We start from the raw sequence: 21,039 nt of genomic DNA, 5'->3' as shown, positions 1-21,039 counted from the left end.
CCTCTCTCACCAGCAGATGGAGGCAAATAATTAAAAAGCACAGTCTATCTTGTGTCAGGATTTCCCATACTCTTCTATGAACTGTTCCTTGTTATTTATCAAACGAGGTAAGCATTGCACTAACAATATTGGCTCTGCAATGCCATATTCTGTAAAAACGTTTTGCAGAGTGTTACACTGCTTGGATTCCTAAGAACAACAACTATTGGTGACCTAAATGCTAAAACTGAGTCATTATAACATGCATGTTTCCAGACCAAAAAAAGAGAGAAAACAATGACTGTACAACACTTGGTTTTATTAGAAGATTAAAACTTTTCACTTTTCTCTATTTAATAAAATATTTCAAGCAAGAAGAAATGGTGAAACAGGTTGATGAAATGATTGCTCTATTTATGACTATATGCAGTAACATTCAAACTGAAACATTCATCATCATTTTAAAATCAATATCCAAGTTCCTTTTATTGTTTATGCACTTATTCATTTGAGTACTCAGAGATTGAGAAGCTTATGGTTTTTGTCCAGTGCAGAGTCTCAAGTATCAGACATGAAGATCACACCAGCGCTGAAAGGTCTCTTGCCATGGAACACCAATAGAAAATCATTTTAAAGGCCGACTCATCTTCAGAGGTTGTGACGTCTCATGATGCACTGAGGACAGATGTTGCAAATGAAAAAGAAGGGGAAATTATTTAAATAAATGTTGAATAATTAAATATGAATTACAATTATATAAACAAATACATGCTTTGTAGTATCAGATATCTAATTCTTAAAGGTGCCCTAGAACCAGTTTTTACAAGAGTAATATAAGTCTAAGGTGTCCCCTGAATGTGTCTGCTAAGTTTCAGCTCAAAATACCTCATAGATTTTTTTTTAAATTAATTTTTTTAACTGCCTGTTTTGGGGCATCATTAACTATGCACTGATTTAGCGCACGGCCCCTTTAAATAGCGCACTCCCTGCCCCCGAGCTCTCGACTAAAATACAGTGCATTTACAAAGTTCACACAGCTAATATAACCCTCAAATGGATCTTTACAAGGTGTTTGTAATGCATACTGCATGTATGCGTCGGATCATGTGAGTATAGTATTTATTTGGATGTTTACATTTGATTCTGAATGAGTTTGATAGTGTTCCGTGGCTAACGGGCTAAAGCTAACATTACACACTGTTGGAGAGATTTATAAATAATGAAGATGTGTTTATGAATTATACAGACTGCAAGTGTTTAAAAATGAAAATAGTGACGGTTCTCATCTCCGTGAATACAGTAAGAAACGATGGTAACTTTAACCACATTTAACAGTACATTAGCAACATGCTAACTAAACATTTAGAAAGACAATTCACAAATATCACTAAAAATATCATGATATCATGGATCATGTCAGTTATTATCGCTCCATCTGCCATTTTTCACTATTGTTCTTGCTTGCTTACCTAGTCTGATGATTCTGCTGTGCACATCCAGACGTTAATACTGGCTGCCCTTTTGTAATGCCTTGAACATGAACTGGCAAATGCAAATATTTTGGGCGTACATATTAATGATTCCGACTGTTACGTAACAGTCTGTGTTATGTTGAGATTCGCCTGTTTTTCGGAGGTCTTTTAAACAAATGAGATTTATATAAGAACGAGTAAACAATGGAGTTTGAGACTCACTTTATGTCATTTCCATGTAATGAACTCTTGTTATTCAACTATGCTGAGGTAAATTCAATTTTTGAGCACCTTTAAACTAAGCTTTGTATTAGTTACACTACCAGTCAAAAGTTTGGAATAATTATGATTTTTTTTTTTTTTTTATGTTTTTGAAAGATGTCTCTAAAGCTGGATTTATTTTATTAAAAATATAGTAAAAATAGTAGCCTAATATTAATATTATTATACAAAAAAATCAAGCAGCACAACTGTTTTCAACATTGATAATAAGAAATTGAGGGGTTTTTGCACCAAATCAGCATATTAAATTGATTTCTGAAGGAATGGAGCTGTCAACGTGAGAGCCCTGATCTACAGTCTTCCGCAAGGAAGGAATGTGGAGCATACAGTTATCTTACCATCTTTGGATTGGCCTGGTCTGGTTGGTGGTCTTATCTTGGATGGGAGCTCTGAGCTGTCTCTGTAGTCTCTGGGCTTTGGCTGAAGCTCTTGTGGCTGACCAGAGCGAGACTTCACAGGTACCGGAGGTCTGTTAGGCCCAATCATGCCCCCTTCAGAGCGAGAAGGCACCACAGGCTTCTTGGTGATGCTCTGGGGTTGTAGACCGCTGGTGTTTGCGGCTGATGATGACTGAGGTTTGGTTTCTGAACAGGTGAAGGAGCGATAGCGAGGAGTCGGAACAGGGGGCTGACGGTCGACATCAAGGTCTGTTTTGGGAAAGGAGAAGTGAGGATCTGAAGGAGATAGATGATTTTTCCCTCCTCGTGATCCACTCATTGAGCCATAAAGGGGATTGTCAAACATTTCCGGTGGTTGCCCATCCTCAGATCTGTAACAAAAATAAAACATGCAAAGCTTAATTTAGTAGAATAATTTGGAACAGATGTAACAAGAATTGGTCGTTTGTAGACAGTTTTTTGTTTTAGTAATCAAAAATAATATTAGTCTCAGTAACAGAGCAAAATTGAAAAATAAGAAAATTGTCTAAACATTATTTTAAATGTATCAAAAATATTAGAGATGCATAATGATTAAAAATGTGGCTTAAACCATAAGCTGATCATTTTTCTAATGATGGCTGACAATAAATTGCAGATGTTAAAAATCTATGCTATCTTGTCTAAAGTCTAAAAAATAAAACACTAAAAACTAAAATTATTGTTTAAATGCTAAAAGTGAATATGCACATCACAAAATACCATATAATATACAATATGAAAAATGAGATTTGCTATATTTAAAAGGTTAGTTCACCCAAAAATGAAAATAATGTCATTTATTACTCACCCTTGTGTCGTTCTACACCCGTAAGACCTTCGTTCATCTTCGGAAAGTTGTTTTTAAAGTCGTTATTTTGGTTTTTTTGGCGCACAAAAAGTATTCTTGTCACTTTATAATATTAAGGTAGAACCACTGAACCACTGAAGGTACCACATACCTTAATAGATCTTGAGAGGTTCAGTGACAGAGGCCTCACTGAGCCATCGGATTTAATCAAAAATTTCTTAATTTGTGTTCCGAAGATGAACGAAGGCCTTACGGGTGTAAAACGTCATGAGGATGAGTAATAAATGACATTATTTTCATTTTTGGGTGAACTAACCCTTTAATGCTGCAGTCCATAAGTTTTGCCTCTTTGTCGCCATCTCTGTTTGAAACCTGCAATTGCAGTTATTTGTGGAATTATCATCTTTATGTGGGTTGTGTATCGGCATGGCTCCTCAGCGTGGATGAATCTAATGTTTGCTGTCAGTCATGCATCGGTGTGGATACTGTACTTCGGAATAGCAGATTACATGTCTTGGAAGTATGACCAAAATAAGAATTTTCACCGGAAAATGTCATCTGAACAAGTAAGTAACATGTCTGCCACTTTTGTTCTGACCAGCTGAGAAAAAAAAAAGCATTACAATAACTTGTGCTGCCTATGGTGATTAAATCTAACGATCGCTTAGCTCGGATCACGTCAAACTGTGCAAATTATTATTATTGTTATACTTTTTTTCTCAAATGTTAATGTTAACTACATCAACATTGCGTGACATCCTCACATATAGCCTACTAGCTGGGACTCGTTCTTATGTAAACAGACATGACGTAATGACGCAAAGACGAACGGCTGCATACTAGGATTTCCCACGGAAACCCACCAATACTGATTTTATTAGAAAACATTATTAAAAGCTTACCGTTGTGAATCGGGCTAAGGTAAGGAGATAGTTTTGAACACTGGCTGGTTATGTACATGCTCAAAAATTGATTTTGGATCATTTTTAACCCCAAAAAAAGTTACGGACTGCAGCTTTAACAGTGTTATTAAACTAATAGTGATTAACTTTGTTTGTTGCATGACAGTAAATATGGTCTAAATGTAAAAACCTTTGTTATCTTTGACTAAATCAAAGACATTTGTCAGATGACATGATGGATTTATTGATGAGATAAAGGAGATAAAAATATGTCAAAATATACGTACATAGGGTTTGATGTCTTTGCAGTTGGGCTAGATGTAGCATGGTCATAACTACTCTTTTTTGGGGAGAGATTGCCATGCGTCATGTCCTTTGATGATGGCCCAGATCTTGGGGACATGTTGCCGGGGCCCCTGTCTGCCTGGTTACTGCTCTTGTAGCCTACACCCATATAACTGGGGTTACTTATATCAGTGGCGGCGAGGACTGAAGAAGATCTGTCAAAGAATGTCCAAGTTATTTAGTTGTACAAAAATAACCGAATATAATCTTTGTGAAGAATGTCAAAGTGAATAAGAAAATATGTCTTTTTGATTGAAAAATGTAATAAAACATCACAACATAATAACATATCACTATGGATATAAGCATCTGCTAAATGAATAAATGTAAACAGCAAAGAGGGAAAATGGGAATATTTTACATTTTGGTATTATCTCCTGATCTGCCTTTACCAGCTCCTGTGTCATCTCCGACTTTAATGAAATCTGGAATAAAGAAAAATAATCTTAAGGAAAGGAACATAGCCTCGTTACTCAGGAAGGAAAACATTATATCACAATTCTGGAATGCTTTATATCAGGCATTGCTGTACAGTTCACTCACCATACAGCTTCTCTGTCTGTTTTCCTTCAGATTTGGGGAGTTGAATGCCACCTGTTAGCAGGCCTGTGTGCTCACCATGATGGGTGAGTTCGATAGAGAACTCATAGTAAGAGTTTTCAGCAGAACGCAGAGCAACACAGCCTTCACCTACAGAGAGAGTGCAGCAGGACTGTTTACACATGCATATGAATATTCCAGTACTAATCAGAATATGGCTTATTCTGATTATATAAGCATCACATAAACACATGATATAACCAGATAAAGCTAATATTCCAGTTTTTAGAAATCTAAAACCAAATGCCATAATGCCTATATTATTCAGAATTTTGAGTCACCATGACTGAACATTCTTTATAACATTTGGAATATTCCGATTTCATGTTTACAGGAATATTCCAATAGTTGTGGTGCATAGTTTTCCACCTTTTAACTATGAACATTAAAAATGAAATCAGAAAATGAAGTACTTGCAAACAGGGTCAATAAACTACTAAGCCAGCTAAATTACGGGCATGTGAGTGCTAGTGAACTTTCACACATTTTAGGTAACCTTACCATATGACTCATCACAATCTGTAGATTTAACGCAGATGAGGATGTGCTGATCAAGGAGGTATTCTGGGTCTGCAATGATGGGCGTAAGCTGCAAAGCGATTTCACAAAGATAATGTAAACATGACGGCTGAGCTTTCAATGTATGTTTTTATTCATAATGTTTTACCAAATAGAGTTTTTACCTCAACTTGTCCCCCAAATCGAACTTTTATCGAGCCCTCTGAGTTCTCTTGGTTTTCTCCTTCAGGACCCTTCACAAACTCTAGAAAAAGTATTTGAAGTATTTAACTTTACTTTTCTCTTTTTGCAGTAGCTTATGTGAACTTACAAAGAAAAAAAAATGTGGGATTCAAATGATTTGTGATCATTTAAGATTTAAGTGAAAGTATAATGGATATAGCTCCTCACTCTCCAAGCAGCTTGAGTGATACTCAATGAAGAACTTGGTCTTTGATTTAGTGGAAAGAACAGCCACACAATTCATGATCTTTATAGCACCCTGAGCATCCGTTGACAGATCTGTAAAGAGCAAAATAGTTAATAATTAGTGCATCGGCACAATGCACAAGACAGCTGGCCGGGATGCAAAGGGGATTGTTGCCATAGTGAAATATTTACAACATCTTACCATTTTTTGAGACAAACTGAGAAGTCACGCCAACATCAAATGTGGCAAATACAGGGGAATGGTCACTTGTCATGATATCATTGGTGCATCCTAAAAAAAAAAATCAAAGAGTAATATTGGTTAAAGACGTCTGCATTGAACTTCTTATAGAATTTAAAACATGCATTTAAAATGTAATGAACTAACCATAGGAGTTGCAAACCACATGCACCATAGGGTAGGACTTGCGAAGTACACGATCACACCATGAAGGCAAGTTGTATTTTGTCTGTTAGTGAGATAAAATTTTTATGTAAAGAGGATTTTTATCATTAAATTAAATTTTATAATATATCTGCTCCATAGCAAAGGTTGTTCAGATGTATGGTGGCTTTCAAGCTATACCCCTGTGGCTTTGGCTTTAGTGTAGGCATATTTCTCCCGTGTGTCTCTCTCAAAACGATACGTGGGGGCAAATGTAATCTCCTCCTCCACTGTAAAATAAAACATATGAATGGAATCCGATACTAAGCATGCCTCTATTCCTCAACAACTGTGGCATAATATACCTCAATGACATATATACCATATATATGTATGTTCATACACCACAGTGCAAAAGTTTGGGTCAGCAGGATTGATTGATTGATTGTTTGACTGACTGACTGACTGACTGACTGACTGACTGACTGACTGACTGACTGACTGACTGATTGATTGATTGATTGATTGATTGATTGATTGATTGATTGATTGATTGATTGATTGATTGAAAAATAAAATAATACTTTTATTTAGTATGCATTAAATTAATCTTAAAAGAGACAGTAATTATCAAAGAATCCTGATAAACGTATCATGGTTTCCACTAAAAAACATTAAACAGCACAGCTGTTTTTAACATTGACAATAATAAGAAATGTTTCTTAAGCACCAAATCAGCATATTAGAATGATTTCTGAAGGATCATGTGACACTGAAGACTGGAGTAATGGCTGGAAAATTTAGCTTTGCCATCACAAGAAAAAACATTTTAAAAATAATAAAATAGAAATAGAGTTTTTAAAATTGTAATAATATTTCAATGTATTTTTTGTAAATAAATGCAGTCTTTGTGAGCATGAGAGACCTTTATCTAAAACATAAAAAAATCTTACCAACCCCAAACTTTTGAACAGTAGTGTCTGTGTTTCTTCTAAATTTACCTTATATAGTAGTATGATGTTAGTAGGCTAAAACCCACTGGAAATGCAAAAATGATAATACAAACTATCAAAAGAAAATCCTAAAACACCTGTTTTGGATTAAAGTTGGTAAACCTCCAGTTAACAGCATAAGGTCCTGCATTTCTATTTGATTCAAAGTTGATGTGTGTGATTTTTTTTTTGATAAAAAAAACTTTAAATACTCTCATATCCCATCTCATCTGTGTAGAGAAACTATAAGTGAGCCATTCGTAGGTGGAAGTGTAAACACTGTGGCTATTTCAACATTGTTTGCTCTATTTGTAGCAACAATGGCTCAACTAGGTGTTTTGGACTACCTGTTTGGACTAGGGATGGACATTGAGTAACTTTGTAGTTAAATAATCAGTTATTTAAAAATTATAAGTAAATTATAAACAAGTGCTACCTCACCAATAATAGTTAATAACCAATAATGAGACAAGTAACTAAAAATAATGATAACATTTTTATCATTGTACATGTTCCTATTCTATGAGCACAAAACTCACCGTAGTCTAAAAAGACCTTTTTCTCTTCCCTCTCTATGTTCAGCTGATCTCTGGCCAGCAGTTCCTGGTACTGCTGCTGTTTGATCTTCATCACAATGTTCTCAGCTTCCTGCAAAGAGCAAACAACTATGCAAAAGTTCTGTCTTTTCCTGTCAGTTGATGTCAGGAGCTGCAGTACGTGACAGCTCTTGTCTTAATAGAGGAACTACCTGCTCTGAATACAAGTATGTACAACCACAAAGGCAGTTCATGCCTCAAGGTATCATAATGTGGGTAACTGATGCATAATGTGTCCATAGACACTTTTGATTTTTTTTATCTGATCAGCATGAAGAGTTCTATTTAAAATATATAACACTGTTATATGTTTGATACATAATGTGAACTTACCTGTGATGGAAGGTCAACCCTATAATTCAGATCCCCCAGCCAGAAGAGGTGTGTGAAGCGATGGTTGATGTCAAAAGGATTAAGTTTCTTATCTCCGAGATTCAGAAAACGCAGAATACTGATGTAGTTCTGGTTTCGCCTGGAAAAGGTAGAGTAATCAGTTACTAAATTTTACTATTTATTATTATTGTTCATGTGTATTTACGTCAATGTTTTTTGTCACACCGGCAGGTTTTTGGGTTGTGGCTTACCTCAGTTTCTTTTCACTTCCTGAGGTCAGGTGACTGTTGACAAACCCAAAGGAGGTTCTATTAAACATAAAAGACACCCCCACTGCTCCTTTATTCCCTTTAAACACACATATACACACATAATTAGCTTTTTACATACAACAAAGTAGGATATACAGCTTGCTTTACATTTCCTATTAAATGTTTTTGGAAAAAAAAGCTATAAACAAACCTAGAGCATTAGCTATGCCAGTCTTAACACTATCAGAGAAGACGTGAGAGAAGCGGTTCTCATGTTCCGGCTTGGCTAGAACCACAATTCTTATACTCCACAGTGTCTGAGTGGCTATCTGTTAAAAACCAAACACACAGCTGTCATCATTGAGCTGACATAATATGCAAAAAAACCTTCTTGTTGGGTTTTGTGTCACTTACTTGCTTGAAGCTAATGTTAGTTATGTCCCTAAGGGCTCCCCTAACGGTTTCTATCCACTCCTTCTCTCCCAGCGGGTCCTCCTGTGTCCCAATTACATAGATATCATGTGGGATTTGATTGGCTGTGTCATCATGGGTTTTTCCCTGACCCTTTGACTGCAACCAGGAGGTGATGTTTTGTGGTGGATTCGCATTTCCTGAATGGACAGAACAAGTTCACTTCATCTCTAGTTAATGTACATTTAATCTCTTATACCAGAAACTGTACTTACAGATAATACAATATTATTTAAATCAATAGCCACTTATATGCACTTAAAGAGAGCAAACTTTCATGACTGTGTAACTAATGTCAAATTAAAAGATTTCTTCATGAAGCTTCGGAGCATTATGAATCAGCGTGCCAAATCAGTGGTTCAGAGCGCCAAAGTCACGTGATTTCAGCAGTTTGGCGGTTTTGACACATGATTCGATACACTGATTCATAATGCTCGTGAAGCAGTGTTTTGAAATCGGCCATCACTATATAAGTCGTTATTTTGTTTTTTTTGGCGCACCAAAAATATTCTTGTCGCTTTATAATATTAATATGGACCCACTGTACTCACATGAACTGATTTAAATATGTTTTTAGTACATTAATGGATCTTGAGAGAGGAAATGTCATTGCTGGCAATAGAGGCCTCACTGAGCCATCGGACTTCAACAAAAATGTCTCAATTTGTGTTCCAAAGATGAACAAAGGTCTTACAGGGGGGAAACTGCATGAGGGTTGAGTAATAAATGACATTATTTTCATTATTGCGTGAACTAAGCCTTTAATAAGTCTTAAACATACTAAAGTGCAAGTATCTGATTATAATTTGAACTGTATAGTGTTATTTGACATTACATTTAAATATATTTTAAATGTACTAAATTGTAATTTAATCATTACAAATGTGTACTTGTATAAATGATATAACATAAAAAAACATTGAAATGTATTTTAGTTTACCATATACTGTACACGTATCTGTATATTTGTCAGTACACTTTAACCGTATTTCAAAGACAACAGAATTATGAAATAACATATAATTTAACATATAAGTATTCGAAAGTGGGTAAAGAAAACACTTAAATAATTGCAATTCATATAAATTTTAACCATTATACATTTTCATTAAGTGTTTGAAACATTACATTCAGTTCACACTTAAGTATATTCTTTTAAAGTATATTACTTCTGTATTGAGTTCTCTTTTTTAAATAATATGCTACAGTGAACTTCTTTTTTTCATAAGTAAGCTATTGTCATTATAAAAAAACAAACAAAAAAAAAACATGTACAGCTCTTATATCACAATATTTTGTGCTTCAGCTCCAAAAATATTTGAATTAAGGAGACCCTCAGAAGCTTTTTTGGACAAAAAAAAATAAAAAATGCTAATAGGCTAAATGCTAAATGCATATTACCCATGTTCCAGGTGCCAACAAAGATGGTGATCATATCCGGCTCAGGTTTTCCTGAGTGCTTGTTCTTCATCTGCTGTAGAAGCTGGCAGAATCCTTCTCTTTTCTGAAAATGTGTTTTGATATACACATTTACACACAGGGACATTAAAAACACACTGTATATTATTGTTCACATTGTTCATTTATGTGACTTCCTAAAAACTCCATCCAAAAACTTTTCATCGCTGCTGTAACACAGTGGGATTTTTACCTTTGTGTCATCAAAGACAAATTCTTTGCGCTGAGTTTTTTCCTTTTCTGTCTCTACCACCAATGCTAGTCTGTTATGCATCTTCTGTGACTTCACCAACTGCAAGACTGAAAATTAAGCATGGTTGGCATGTTCCCATTATTTACTGGTTAATAGGTAATTTCACACATTTTGGTTACACGGCTCTTGGGTCCAACACAAAATTCTGTGGTCAAATATTTAGTATAATGACCACCACTGTACTGTATATTTGACCACAACCGACGTCTCTTGAAACCAGTGTTTCTTTTTCATTTCTTTAACATAATAAAAATAAGTCAAAGTAAGCAGGATAATGCACATTTTCGCAACCCTTCAGGAGGAAGGCCGCTTTGCATCTGGGTCCTGATCATCCTATCAAGGTTTATTTTGCAATGAAGGCCTGCTGACTTGAAACACTGTTGTCACATTCAAATGTATGTGGTTATGTAAGTGATGAAGTTCAGCATACTTTTATTGTGCACAAAATATTTATCCTCAGGTCCATCTTTGGACTTCTTGAAGTAAACCTTCCCGCCTTCCACATCTACTTTGAGGTACATTTTGTTTGAAATACCGAGGGAGTCAAATTTTACCTGTTAACACAGAAAAGGACAATAAAGTAAAATTAAGTTCAGCATTTCTGTGCCTAAAATAGTTACAAAGGTTATCTACGATAGCTGTGTGCAGAGGCAACCAACCAAATGCCATCGCCTGTCGCCACATAGGCAAACATAACACTAATTTGCATGTGGTTTTGGATAGCAGAGCAGTCGCAAACATTCATGCTTTCATCATTATGACATCATTACAAGCAGGAAGAAGGTTACAGGTTATGACTTTCACTTCGGATATATATACAGTAATCAAACAACAGGAATTTATATACTTGTACTAATCTAAGTAATAAAAAAAAAAAAGGTAACACGTTACAATGAACTAACAATAAACAAACTGTTTTTACAGCATTTATTTAGTTAATAAAAATGCCCATGTTCAGTTCACAGTGATCCATTAACTAAACTTAATAGATACAACTTTTGATCTTAAAAGGGGTTAATATGTTGTAGTAGTATTGTTCTTGTTAACTAATGTAGTGTTAGTTGAAATAAACAAATGAAAACTTATTGTAAAGTGTTACTAAAAATGGTATAATTATTGTTGAACTGAATTTCTTACTTCAAACAAAACCGGAGGAATAAGTGACTTTCTGTGCCCTCCATCATATCCGACAAATTCAAACACAGCATTCTTGGTCTGTAAATAAGAGGTTATGTTAGTCTACAATAAAATTCCCAGGTAAGCATTTTATTTCTCTGTTTGCCGTCATCCATAAATATAGAACAGAGGTACCTTGTCTTCTATTGAATATATAAGCTTAGTCAGTTGCTCCAGTCTGAAAGCCACAGACTGATTTGCATCTCCAGACAGCTGGAAAAGAGTAAAATCAAGCTTATAAGTTTAGAAGTTTTGTAAAAGCACCTTAACAAACCACTTTTTTTGTAAATATTATTGTTGTTTCTCATTTCATTTCTTGTCTGTAGGGGAAACAGCAAAGTGTTGCAACATTATTTTGGTTCTAACATCTGTAACTTAGCGGTTTATTGTGCAATGTGTCTCAAGATTGATTGTTATATTCTAATGTAATAATTTAAAATCTACTATTTAACCCCTAAATTATGTAAATGAGTAAAAAGTCAGCTACAAAGAGTACTGCTGTTATAAGCTATCACTATACCTAGTGAGTTTTGGTCTTTTTAATTTGAATTTTCTTATGTTTAATATGAAATCAATTTTATTTTCTTGCATTAAATTAGTTTTTATATTTATTAGACAGAGACTTACACCTCCTAATGTCACCTCATAAGAGTGGTAGACATTTAAAATCAGGAACAACACTTCCTGGCTTGATTCATGCTTACTTACCTGACTCCTTAGTCTCCCAGCTCCAGGAGACAGCGGTTGATCCAAAACTTTCTGCAGTGCCTCAAGACTCGGAAGTGTGCGAGCTATTTCACTACGAACAAATAGGAATGTCAGTTAAATGCACAATGAATAAACTGTCAATATCAAAATAAGGTCATATAAGTGTGATAAGGTTTCAGAATTCACACATTTTTCAGAACAATTGTACCTGTTTAGGTTTTTGCAGATACTCTGTGTGAGCTTTTTAAAGTGGGGCAGAGTTGGGTTCCCATTCTGCACCTGTTCTGCATCCAGACACACAGATGTGCGGAAATATTCCTGAATGGACTTCTGATGGTCCTCTGGTAGACTGGATATCGAACATCAGAATCATTAGCACACCAGAACAAAGCTACTCAGTACAATGACTCTAAACTGACACAGTCAAAAAAAATATTACATCAGACAGAATTAAATCATAATGTGTTTAACAAGAAATTGTACTGATCCAAGTAGGACAGATAAATCTTGTATTGTATTAAATTGTACTTTGTTGTGTCGATTTGCTGCAAACGCTGGAGATAGGTGTCTGAGATGGAGGGACGGGCAAGCTCAGTTCCTCTATCAGTTCCTCTGGATGAATCACTGTGGCATTCTTTACCTTCATTACTTGCGATATTCCTGGGTGGTAACTGAGGCGGCAAACTGAATTGTTCTGTGGAAATGGAGATTTGACCAAATAGTGTTTTTGAATAAAACCATTAATATTAAAGCTTACATTTAGTGTCACAAAAAGTCTGAGAACACATTGAAAATAATGATGAAAAAGCAAAGAAAAAACAAACAAACAGTGGTTCCCAAATTTTTTCTGCCCCCCTTTTGTAGAGAAAAATATTTAAAAATATTTTTAAGCCCAACACCCACATAAAGACACTTTAAGACATGACCTTGCTTGCAAAATCCTATAGTTAACAAACGTGTCAACTTGATTTGGTGATCCTGGGCGGAGTAACTTCCTGTTGAGGTTCGAAGTGTTGTCAAACAAAACAGAGGCTAGCTAGACCCTCCCTCCTCCTCCTCCTCCCCCTCCCCTCCGTGCTTCCTTGAAACAGTCATGAACGCGCATTTAAAATTATTCTTGTCGGTTATTGGCTGGAGCGTGTTTATTATGTTTTGTGGTCCAGGCTGCACCAGTTTGTTTTTATTTGCCGTTTTCGGAGCTTGTGGCGACTACAGAGACCGCGTTTTTTTACAGTGTGTTCAGGGGACAGGCAGCTAGCAGATAGTGAGGAGATGTTTGCTGTATGTGACAAAAAATGTTTTGGCCTAAAAACACGTGACATCGCTTAGAGCACCTTTAAAGGGATAGTTCACCCAAAAATGAAAATTTGATGTTTATCTGCTTACCCCCAGTGCATCCAAGATGTAGGTGACTTTGTTTCTTCAGTAGAACACAAATGATGATTTTTAACTGCAACCGTCGCATTGACTCGTCAAATAATGCGAGTCAATGGGAACTCTATTAATAAGAGTTGAAAAAACGTGCACAGACAATTCCAAATTAAACCCTGCGGCTTGTGACGACACATTGATGTCCTAAGACACGTAACGATCGGTTTGTGCGAGAAAACGAACAGTATTTATATTATTTTTTACCTCTAAAACACCACTATGTCCAACTCGGTTAGTGAGGTCTGATCATGCTCTGACAACGGCAGTGATGTCTCGCGCTAGCGTACTCAATTTTCAATGCGCATATCGGGATTTATAAAAAAATAAACTTAGCATAAATGTGACCGCGCGCATGCACTCTTTTACTCTTTTACATTTGAACATTTCCATTTTCACATCTCATTAATGGAGTTAAGCTGAACTGAAATTACATGAAATCATTATCTAGAAGTTACAATATTTTTATATTAATTTAAATAGAAATATGTGTAGGGGATGCGCTGCTTTTGAACACTTTTCCTGTGGCATGTTATGTTTTAATGGTTTATACAGCAAGGATTGCTTGCCGCATGATAGCTCTCTTTAAATTGCATAGAAATATGAATAATGACCAATGATGCACTTACTGTTTAAGCAGTTGGCTTAGCAACATAATGGCATAATGACGGACAAGAAATCAATCTATGGTCGTCCGACGAGTAGCTACTGTACAACATCTGCTGAACGCAGGTTTGCTGTTGGAGTCGTGCACACCAAAAATAACCCGTTTCGTGGTCTTCCCAATATTATGAAAAATACCATTGTATTTGAATTATAGATTTCGCAGTAAACGGGTTAGATATGCACTTTTTTTTTTTTTTTTTATATATTTTGTCAGTGACACGCTAACTCAGACAAAAGCCTAATTTACAATGCAAAAATAAGGCCTATCTGTTTCCATTACAAATATATAAACATCCTAAAATATATGTTTACCTTATAGCTAGGCAAAATTGCATGAATTTGATTTGTTTAAAACAAAATACTATTTGGCCAGTGGAAAAGAATGAGAACAACTTTCTCTGAACAGTGTTTTATACAATTTTGATTTATTTATTTTAAAACAAGGCAAAGATACTGATTTTTTTTTACTGATTTTTAGCAATATAATGTGGTGGAACATAGTCTGTAGCCTATCACATATTTTCCTAATGTCTTGTACCTTTAAAGGTCTAGTTTGCAAAAATGCAAGCAGCTCTCACACCCCACTGAATACAATAGTAGGGGAAAAAATACTATGGTAGTCAATAAAGGGAGAGATCTAATTGGTTACTGACATTCTTACAAATATCTCCTTTTGTGTACAGCAAATCAAAACAATTTATACAGGTTTGGAACAACTTGAGGGTGAGGAAATGATGACAGAATTTTTTATTTTGGGTGAACTATCCCTTTAAACATGGTATCACGTGGATGGGAATATACATGGAAATCATATGCAGATGACATTATGCATAGTAGACTAGGTGTTGTAAGCTTCATATATGGTTATTTCAGGGAGGAGACGGGAGGAGATGCAGCATGTTCGCACAATCTTCTGCAGACAGGGTTTTATAAAGGGAATTTTGCAGGTTCTGGCATACGCATGATTTTATACATCTTAAAACTTTTGTGCGTACGCAGAATCTAGCTTTTGTGCGTATGCAACTATACAATAAGGAAAGTATGACCACTGATAACAAACTGCTCAAGTGTATACTGTGTGTCATCTAAACTACAGGTAATAGCCTAAAATATGACAAAATAATATTTTTTGTTTAATTACTTATTTAACCTGACCGTGCACCCCTTTTTATAAATCCGAGTTTGGGAACCAATGCTTTAAAGGTGCCCTAAAATCAAAAATTGAATTTACCTTGGCATAGTTGAATAACAAGAGTTCAGTACATGGAAATGACATACATTGAGTTTCAAACTCCATTGCTTCCTCCTTCTTATGTAAATTTCATTTTTTTAAAAGACTCTCAACATAACACCGACTGTTACGTAACAGTCGGGATCATTAATATGTACGCCCCCAATATTTGCATATGCCAGCTCATGATCGAGGCATTACACAAGGGCAGCCAGTATTAACGTCTGGATCTGTGCACAGCTGAATCATCAGACTAGGTAAGCAAGCAAGAACAGTAGCGAAAAATGGCAGATGGAGCAATAATAACTGACATGATCCATGATAACATGATAGTTTTAGTGATATTTGTAAATTGTCTTTATAAATGTTTCGTTACCATGTTGCTAATGTACTGTTAAATGTGGTTAAAGTTACCATCGTTTCTTACTGTATTCACAGAGACAAGACTGTCGTTATTTTCATTTTTAAACACTTGCAGTCTGTATAATGTATAAAGACAACTTCATTCTTTATAAATCTCTCCAACAGTGTGTAATGTTAGCTTTAGCCATGGAGCATAGCCTCAAACTAATTCAGAATCAAATGTAAACATCTAAATAAATACTATACTTACGCGATTAGACATGCTGCATGACGAACACTTTGTAAAGATCCATTTTGAGGGATATATTAGCTGTGTGAACTTTGTAAATGCACTGTATTTTAGTCGAGAGCTCGGGGGGCAGGGAGCACGTGATTTAAAGGGGTCGCGCGCTGAATTGGTGCATAGTTAATGATGCCCCAAAATAGGAAGTTAAAAAAATGAATTAAAAAAAATCTATGGGGTATTTTGAGCTGAAACTTCACAGACACATTCAGGGGACACCTTAGACTTATATTACATCTTGTAAAAACTGGTTCTAGGGCACCTTTAATCAAGCTTTTCACTCATATTGTTAGCTAATAATATTCTATGTAATAAAATCAAATAGTATAATCTACGAATATAATACAGTGATAGAATTTGTAACAAAAAAAAGAGAAAACAAAAAAAAAATGAATATTTCCTCTAGTGGTTTTGTACATTACCATCATAACAGCAACCATCAAAGTGCTTACTGTAATTCACTTACCTGGTTCCTCCTCCGGCTCCTCCTCCTTCTGCACAGCATACTGAAGGTGTGTCACCAGACCCATGTTCTCTTTATAATATGCCTCCACCAGGTCTGGCAGCAAAGAGAAGAACCGAATAGGCACCCCCTCTGATGCCTACAAAGCAAAGAAACCAGATAAACAAGAAAGATCTGCTATTCTGAACAATATTTATGGCATTTTACGATATACAAAATAATTATTTGCATAAATATGCTCCACACTACCAGCAATACTTCCAGTGACTCTCTTAGTTGTTCTTCCTTTATCCAAAACCAATAGCAGTACATTGCATTTCTTAATTTAGCATGGTTTCCTTAAAAATGTACTCACTCGGTGCCACAAAGGGTTTATAAGCTACTTTTTCCAAAGGAATTTGGAGTATAAGCTCTTAGTCACCTGATCTGACTTATGTCTTGATGCTGAGCAAATATTTTAACCCAATTATATGCAATACTATACAAAGATCTAAAAAAAAAAAAAAAGAAAAAAAAAATCAAATAAATTTAAAACTAATTATAATGATTTGATTTGGTATTGGATGTAGAAAAGCACACTGTATTCAGAAAAATTCAGCACACATACTGTACAGTACACTTTGTCCTCCGTCAACCAACCAAAATGTATAGCCCCTAATTTTAAAATGAAACAGTCTTTATATTTTTGGCTATGGAGAAACTTACCCAGCAAGCAATTTGCATTTAAAATATGTCTGTTTAATAGCTAAATCGTGACCACAGATGTCATGAAATGACACTTACATCTTGTAGATATTATTGACATTGCGAACATGATGGGATATCAACAATCTAAATGTGCTGCATGGCCAAAAACTACAATGAATCAGTTTTGACAATAAGTGGGCTATGAATAGCATAGAACATGTCAAAGAAATGAAACCAAACACCTTGTAATCACTGTTGACTTACATGCTTACATAGCCTAATGGAATATCATACATCTCAATATCATACATCATACATCGCCAAGTTATTTTGGCAAAAACTACATGTAACAAAATGTAATGGTTACTCATAGCCGGAATAGCGGGTCTATAGTCAACCGAGACAGTGAAATGGCGGCTATTGCTTGCTGGGTAAGGAAAATGGCAACGTTTTTAGCATTGCACACAAAATCATCTCAACACGTCATGCATCTTAGCCTGGAAATCACAAGATGTCCGACTGGCAATAGGAAACAAGCATAATCATTGCATGAAAAACCTCCCACATTCTCCTACAATGGTTTAAGGTCAGCACAAACTATGACTTTTAATTGAATTTTGCTAATCTAATAAAATTATTTGACATGAACACTTTTTGAAACTTTCCATTCAAGGCGGGGTGCAAGAGGAACCCTGTGGCTTGCTTAACACCCACGCTGATGGATAAATTAAAACCGAGGCTGTGCTGCAACGCAGGCTTGAAAGAGGAAGAGCTGTGGTAGAGAAACATTGACGGGCATTGTACAACAGTTTTTGGTTTAGCCTCGTCCCTTGAGTGCAGGTTACTTTGAAATGTAACGGCAAGAGAGAACAATGCAAATTATAATCAAAGGTCACTGATTTGCTTCCATTATTTTGTTTGTCACGAGGATAAGAGTTTTGTATAGCTTGAATAAAACCACCAACTGGTTTTGCAGCTGCACTGTCACGCTGGTAGACCAATGCTTGCTTTAATGCAGAGGACATAATAGATACTAGTTTGAAAGACAAGACACCCACACAACGGTCTCAGAGAGTCTTCAGCAGCTGAAGAACCAACTGTCACAAGGTCACACATTCATTACCAAGCACAAGATAGTAAATGGTTTGTTGGATGCCAGATGTTGAGTGCAACTAGTCATAAAAATGGACAGTGTTTTGTCAAGTGACCAGCAGACTATGAGCGCAACACGGAATTAGCAGAGGATTGAGTATATTTGCCACTACTTTTCGTTTTTTTATTATTTTATTATTTTTTCACTTGACCACCATTTTAGTGCACCATGGTGTTGTAGACAGAATAAAATGATTAAAACACATGAATATTATAATACATACAGTGTGATCAAAAATTCGACGGATTTCATTTCAATGGATAACGAAATATCGCAAAATAAAGTACAAACACTTTTCACAGAAAAAGGTTTAAAATTACATTTTAAAAAATTATAAATTATATTTAATAATTAAATACACTGGAGACAAAAAAGTGTTTGAACATTTTCCAGTTGTCAAACTTGAGTAGAACATAGTTAATGTGATGAGCTACACTTGTGGTTCTCCTGTGAAATTGAGAGGAACAATGGGCGAAAAGTGAAGTAAGTTTCGTGAAAATGAATAGATGTTCGCAGATGCCGCTGTTTGATATTTTGTTCCTAATGAATGCGATTTTAAGTGTGTTTTACACGTCCAAAGAGTCCAAATACTGTTGGGGTCCACCAAAAGCTTTATTTTCACTAAAGCAACAACAAAAAACACAATTCTGGTGACTTTTAAGTCTTGATGTCACAAGGAGAAGTGTTTCAGTGCACATCTCAAAATAGTCCCCCAGCACACGCAACACCTGTCTGTGCGAGTACGAAAGCAGAGCCATTGCAGGAAGCTTCAAGCCAAAGAAATCAATACAAAATATTCTCACCAGAGGTCAGTAACCACTACCAGGTACAAATTTGGGAAATTCTTACCTGGACTGATAGTTTTTTGTCTTCATTTGGTAATATTCTGTAGGTATACACACAGTTCTGGAACCTGCAAAACATTAAGAAGAACAAAACATTCATTTGCATAACTGCAACATAAATAATGCATATTAAAACAAATTCCATGTAATGTGTCACAATTTAAACAAACAGTGAAACCATTTTGGGCCATTCTGCTGAAAGCAGTAATAATGGGAAACCCCTCACCAACTTCCTTCACTCTCAGTCAGCACTGTTTGATAATTCACTGTACAAAGAATCATATTGGACTTACATTCACAAAGCACAATTCAATAGAACTACACAAACTGTACAATTTGCAAGGAAACAGGGAAACTGAGATCAGTTTGCAAACAAATGAGCCACTGTTTTGTATACTGATTCCAACGATGATAATCATTTTTGGAATAAGTTTATATGGAGTTGACATTTGATATCATTAAACTGACAATAAGCCCCCAGAGTAGGAAGTAGGAAGCCATTTCTGAAATGTTTAAAAAACCATTATGTATATATATATATATATATATATATATATATATATATATATATATATATATATATATATATATATATATATATATATATATATATATATATAACATATATATATATATATAACAAGGTTGCAGGGCCAGTGCTACAAAACCAAGCATGTTTTATATTTATGGCAGACTCAATTGTCACCTCATGCAAACTCACTACAAATGTCACATTTAAACAACATTCCAACTCAAGCGCACTCAAACATCCAAAACTTTCACGTTACATCTAATATTGCTGACAACATATGCGGCCTTCCACCTGAGATGTACAGCAGCAATACTCACAGAACACAGAGAGCATAAGCTCCCTGTATGGATTCGCTGTCCCGCAGGAGGAAGCTCCCATCCTTGCCTGCTTTGGAGAGGAGGTCCTCTGCTGTAGACCGAGTGATATTGCCATGGTACCATGGCTGGTGGGAAAACATCCTTTCCAAAGACTTCTCCCTTCCTCAGTCTGAAGACACCCAGGTTATTTTGGCCCCGGCAGTTTTCAAGAGGACATCAACATGAGGCCAGCTTTAGAGTCTCACGGTCTGTTTCATGGCGTTGTTAGAACTAATAGCCGCTCCTGCTCTGTCTGGCTGTAGGCTCACTGCTTCTCTCTCTTCCTGTTAGAGGGGCGAAAGCTGCAAAAAGGAAGCTGCCACAAACACAAGGGTGAACTTCCTCATTCTGTGCACACAGAGTTTAAAAACTCAAAGAGAGTGTGCAAGAGAGGAGGCCGAACAGATGGCTTCTCACACGTACACAAGGCTCCAACACCTCTTTTTTAACACAAAAGAGATGAAAAAGATGTATGTGGTATTAGGAATTTGACAGTGTGTTCTTTCATACAAAGTCAATGATTAAGCCTGCTAACCAAAACGAGGACAACCCATGCAAGCGTTTTCCTAATGGCCATTATGCAAAGTAGAGAAATGCAGATAAACATTTAGAGTGTACAAGGCTCTGATTATGAGTTTATCTTTTTGACCAAACCACTGGTCCTGAAAGAAAAAG

General features: G+C 35.8%; 1 protein-coding gene across 1 annotated transcript; it reads right to left on the bottom strand.

The window, feature by feature from the left end:
- Window positions 1-283: 283 nt before the first annotated feature.
- inpp5d (inositol polyphosphate-5-phosphatase D) lies at window positions 284-20,663 on the bottom strand. The gene is made up of 27 exons (XM_067372981.1): window positions 20,326-20,663; window positions 19,481-19,544; window positions 16,795-16,930; window positions 12,886-13,051; window positions 12,566-12,706; window positions 12,358-12,448; window positions 11,785-11,862; window positions 11,611-11,688; window positions 10,904-11,027; window positions 10,414-10,520; window positions 10,164-10,266; window positions 8,706-8,902; window positions 8,503-8,620; window positions 8,292-8,388; window positions 8,041-8,179; window positions 7,651-7,759; window positions 6,321-6,409; window positions 6,123-6,204; window positions 5,937-6,026; window positions 5,717-5,827; window positions 5,491-5,570; window positions 5,309-5,396; window positions 4,751-4,897; window positions 4,569-4,632; window positions 4,150-4,362; window positions 2,072-2,502; window positions 284-654 (listed from the first exon to the last, which is right to left on the bottom strand). The coding sequence occupies exons 1-27, from the start codon at window positions 20,463-20,465 to the stop codon at window positions 605-607; spliced, it is 3,333 nt and encodes a 1,110-aa protein (XP_067229082.1). The 5' UTR covers window positions 20,466-20,663; the 3' UTR covers window positions 284-604.
- Window positions 20,664-21,039: the final 376 nt, after the last annotated feature.

The sequence above is a fragment of the Chanodichthys erythropterus genome, chromosome 21 (assembly GCF_024489055.1).
Source record: "Chanodichthys erythropterus isolate Z2021 chromosome 21, ASM2448905v1, whole genome shotgun sequence".
NCBI classification, from domain to species: domain Eukaryota; kingdom Metazoa; phylum Chordata; class Actinopteri; order Cypriniformes; family Xenocyprididae; genus Chanodichthys; species Chanodichthys erythropterus.
The sequence above is the reverse complement of the archived record's forward strand: the minus strand, read 5'-3'. Positions and strand labels throughout refer to the sequence as shown.

Bases quoted from the DNA above. Each gene is read 5' to 3' on its own strand.
- inpp5d (XM_067372981.1), bottom strand. From the start codon at position 20,465: ATGTTTTCCCACCAGCCATGGTACCATGGCAATATCACTCGGTCTACA. The intron at 13,052-16,794 runs GTAAGTGAATTA...CCATTTCCACAG, and splicing joins GGAGCCGGAGGAGGAACCAG to AACAATTCAGTTTGCCGCCT. The intron at 2,503-4,149 runs GTACGTATATTT...TTTTTGTTACAG, and splicing joins GCAAAGACATCAAACCCTAT to ATCTGAGGATGGGCAACCAC.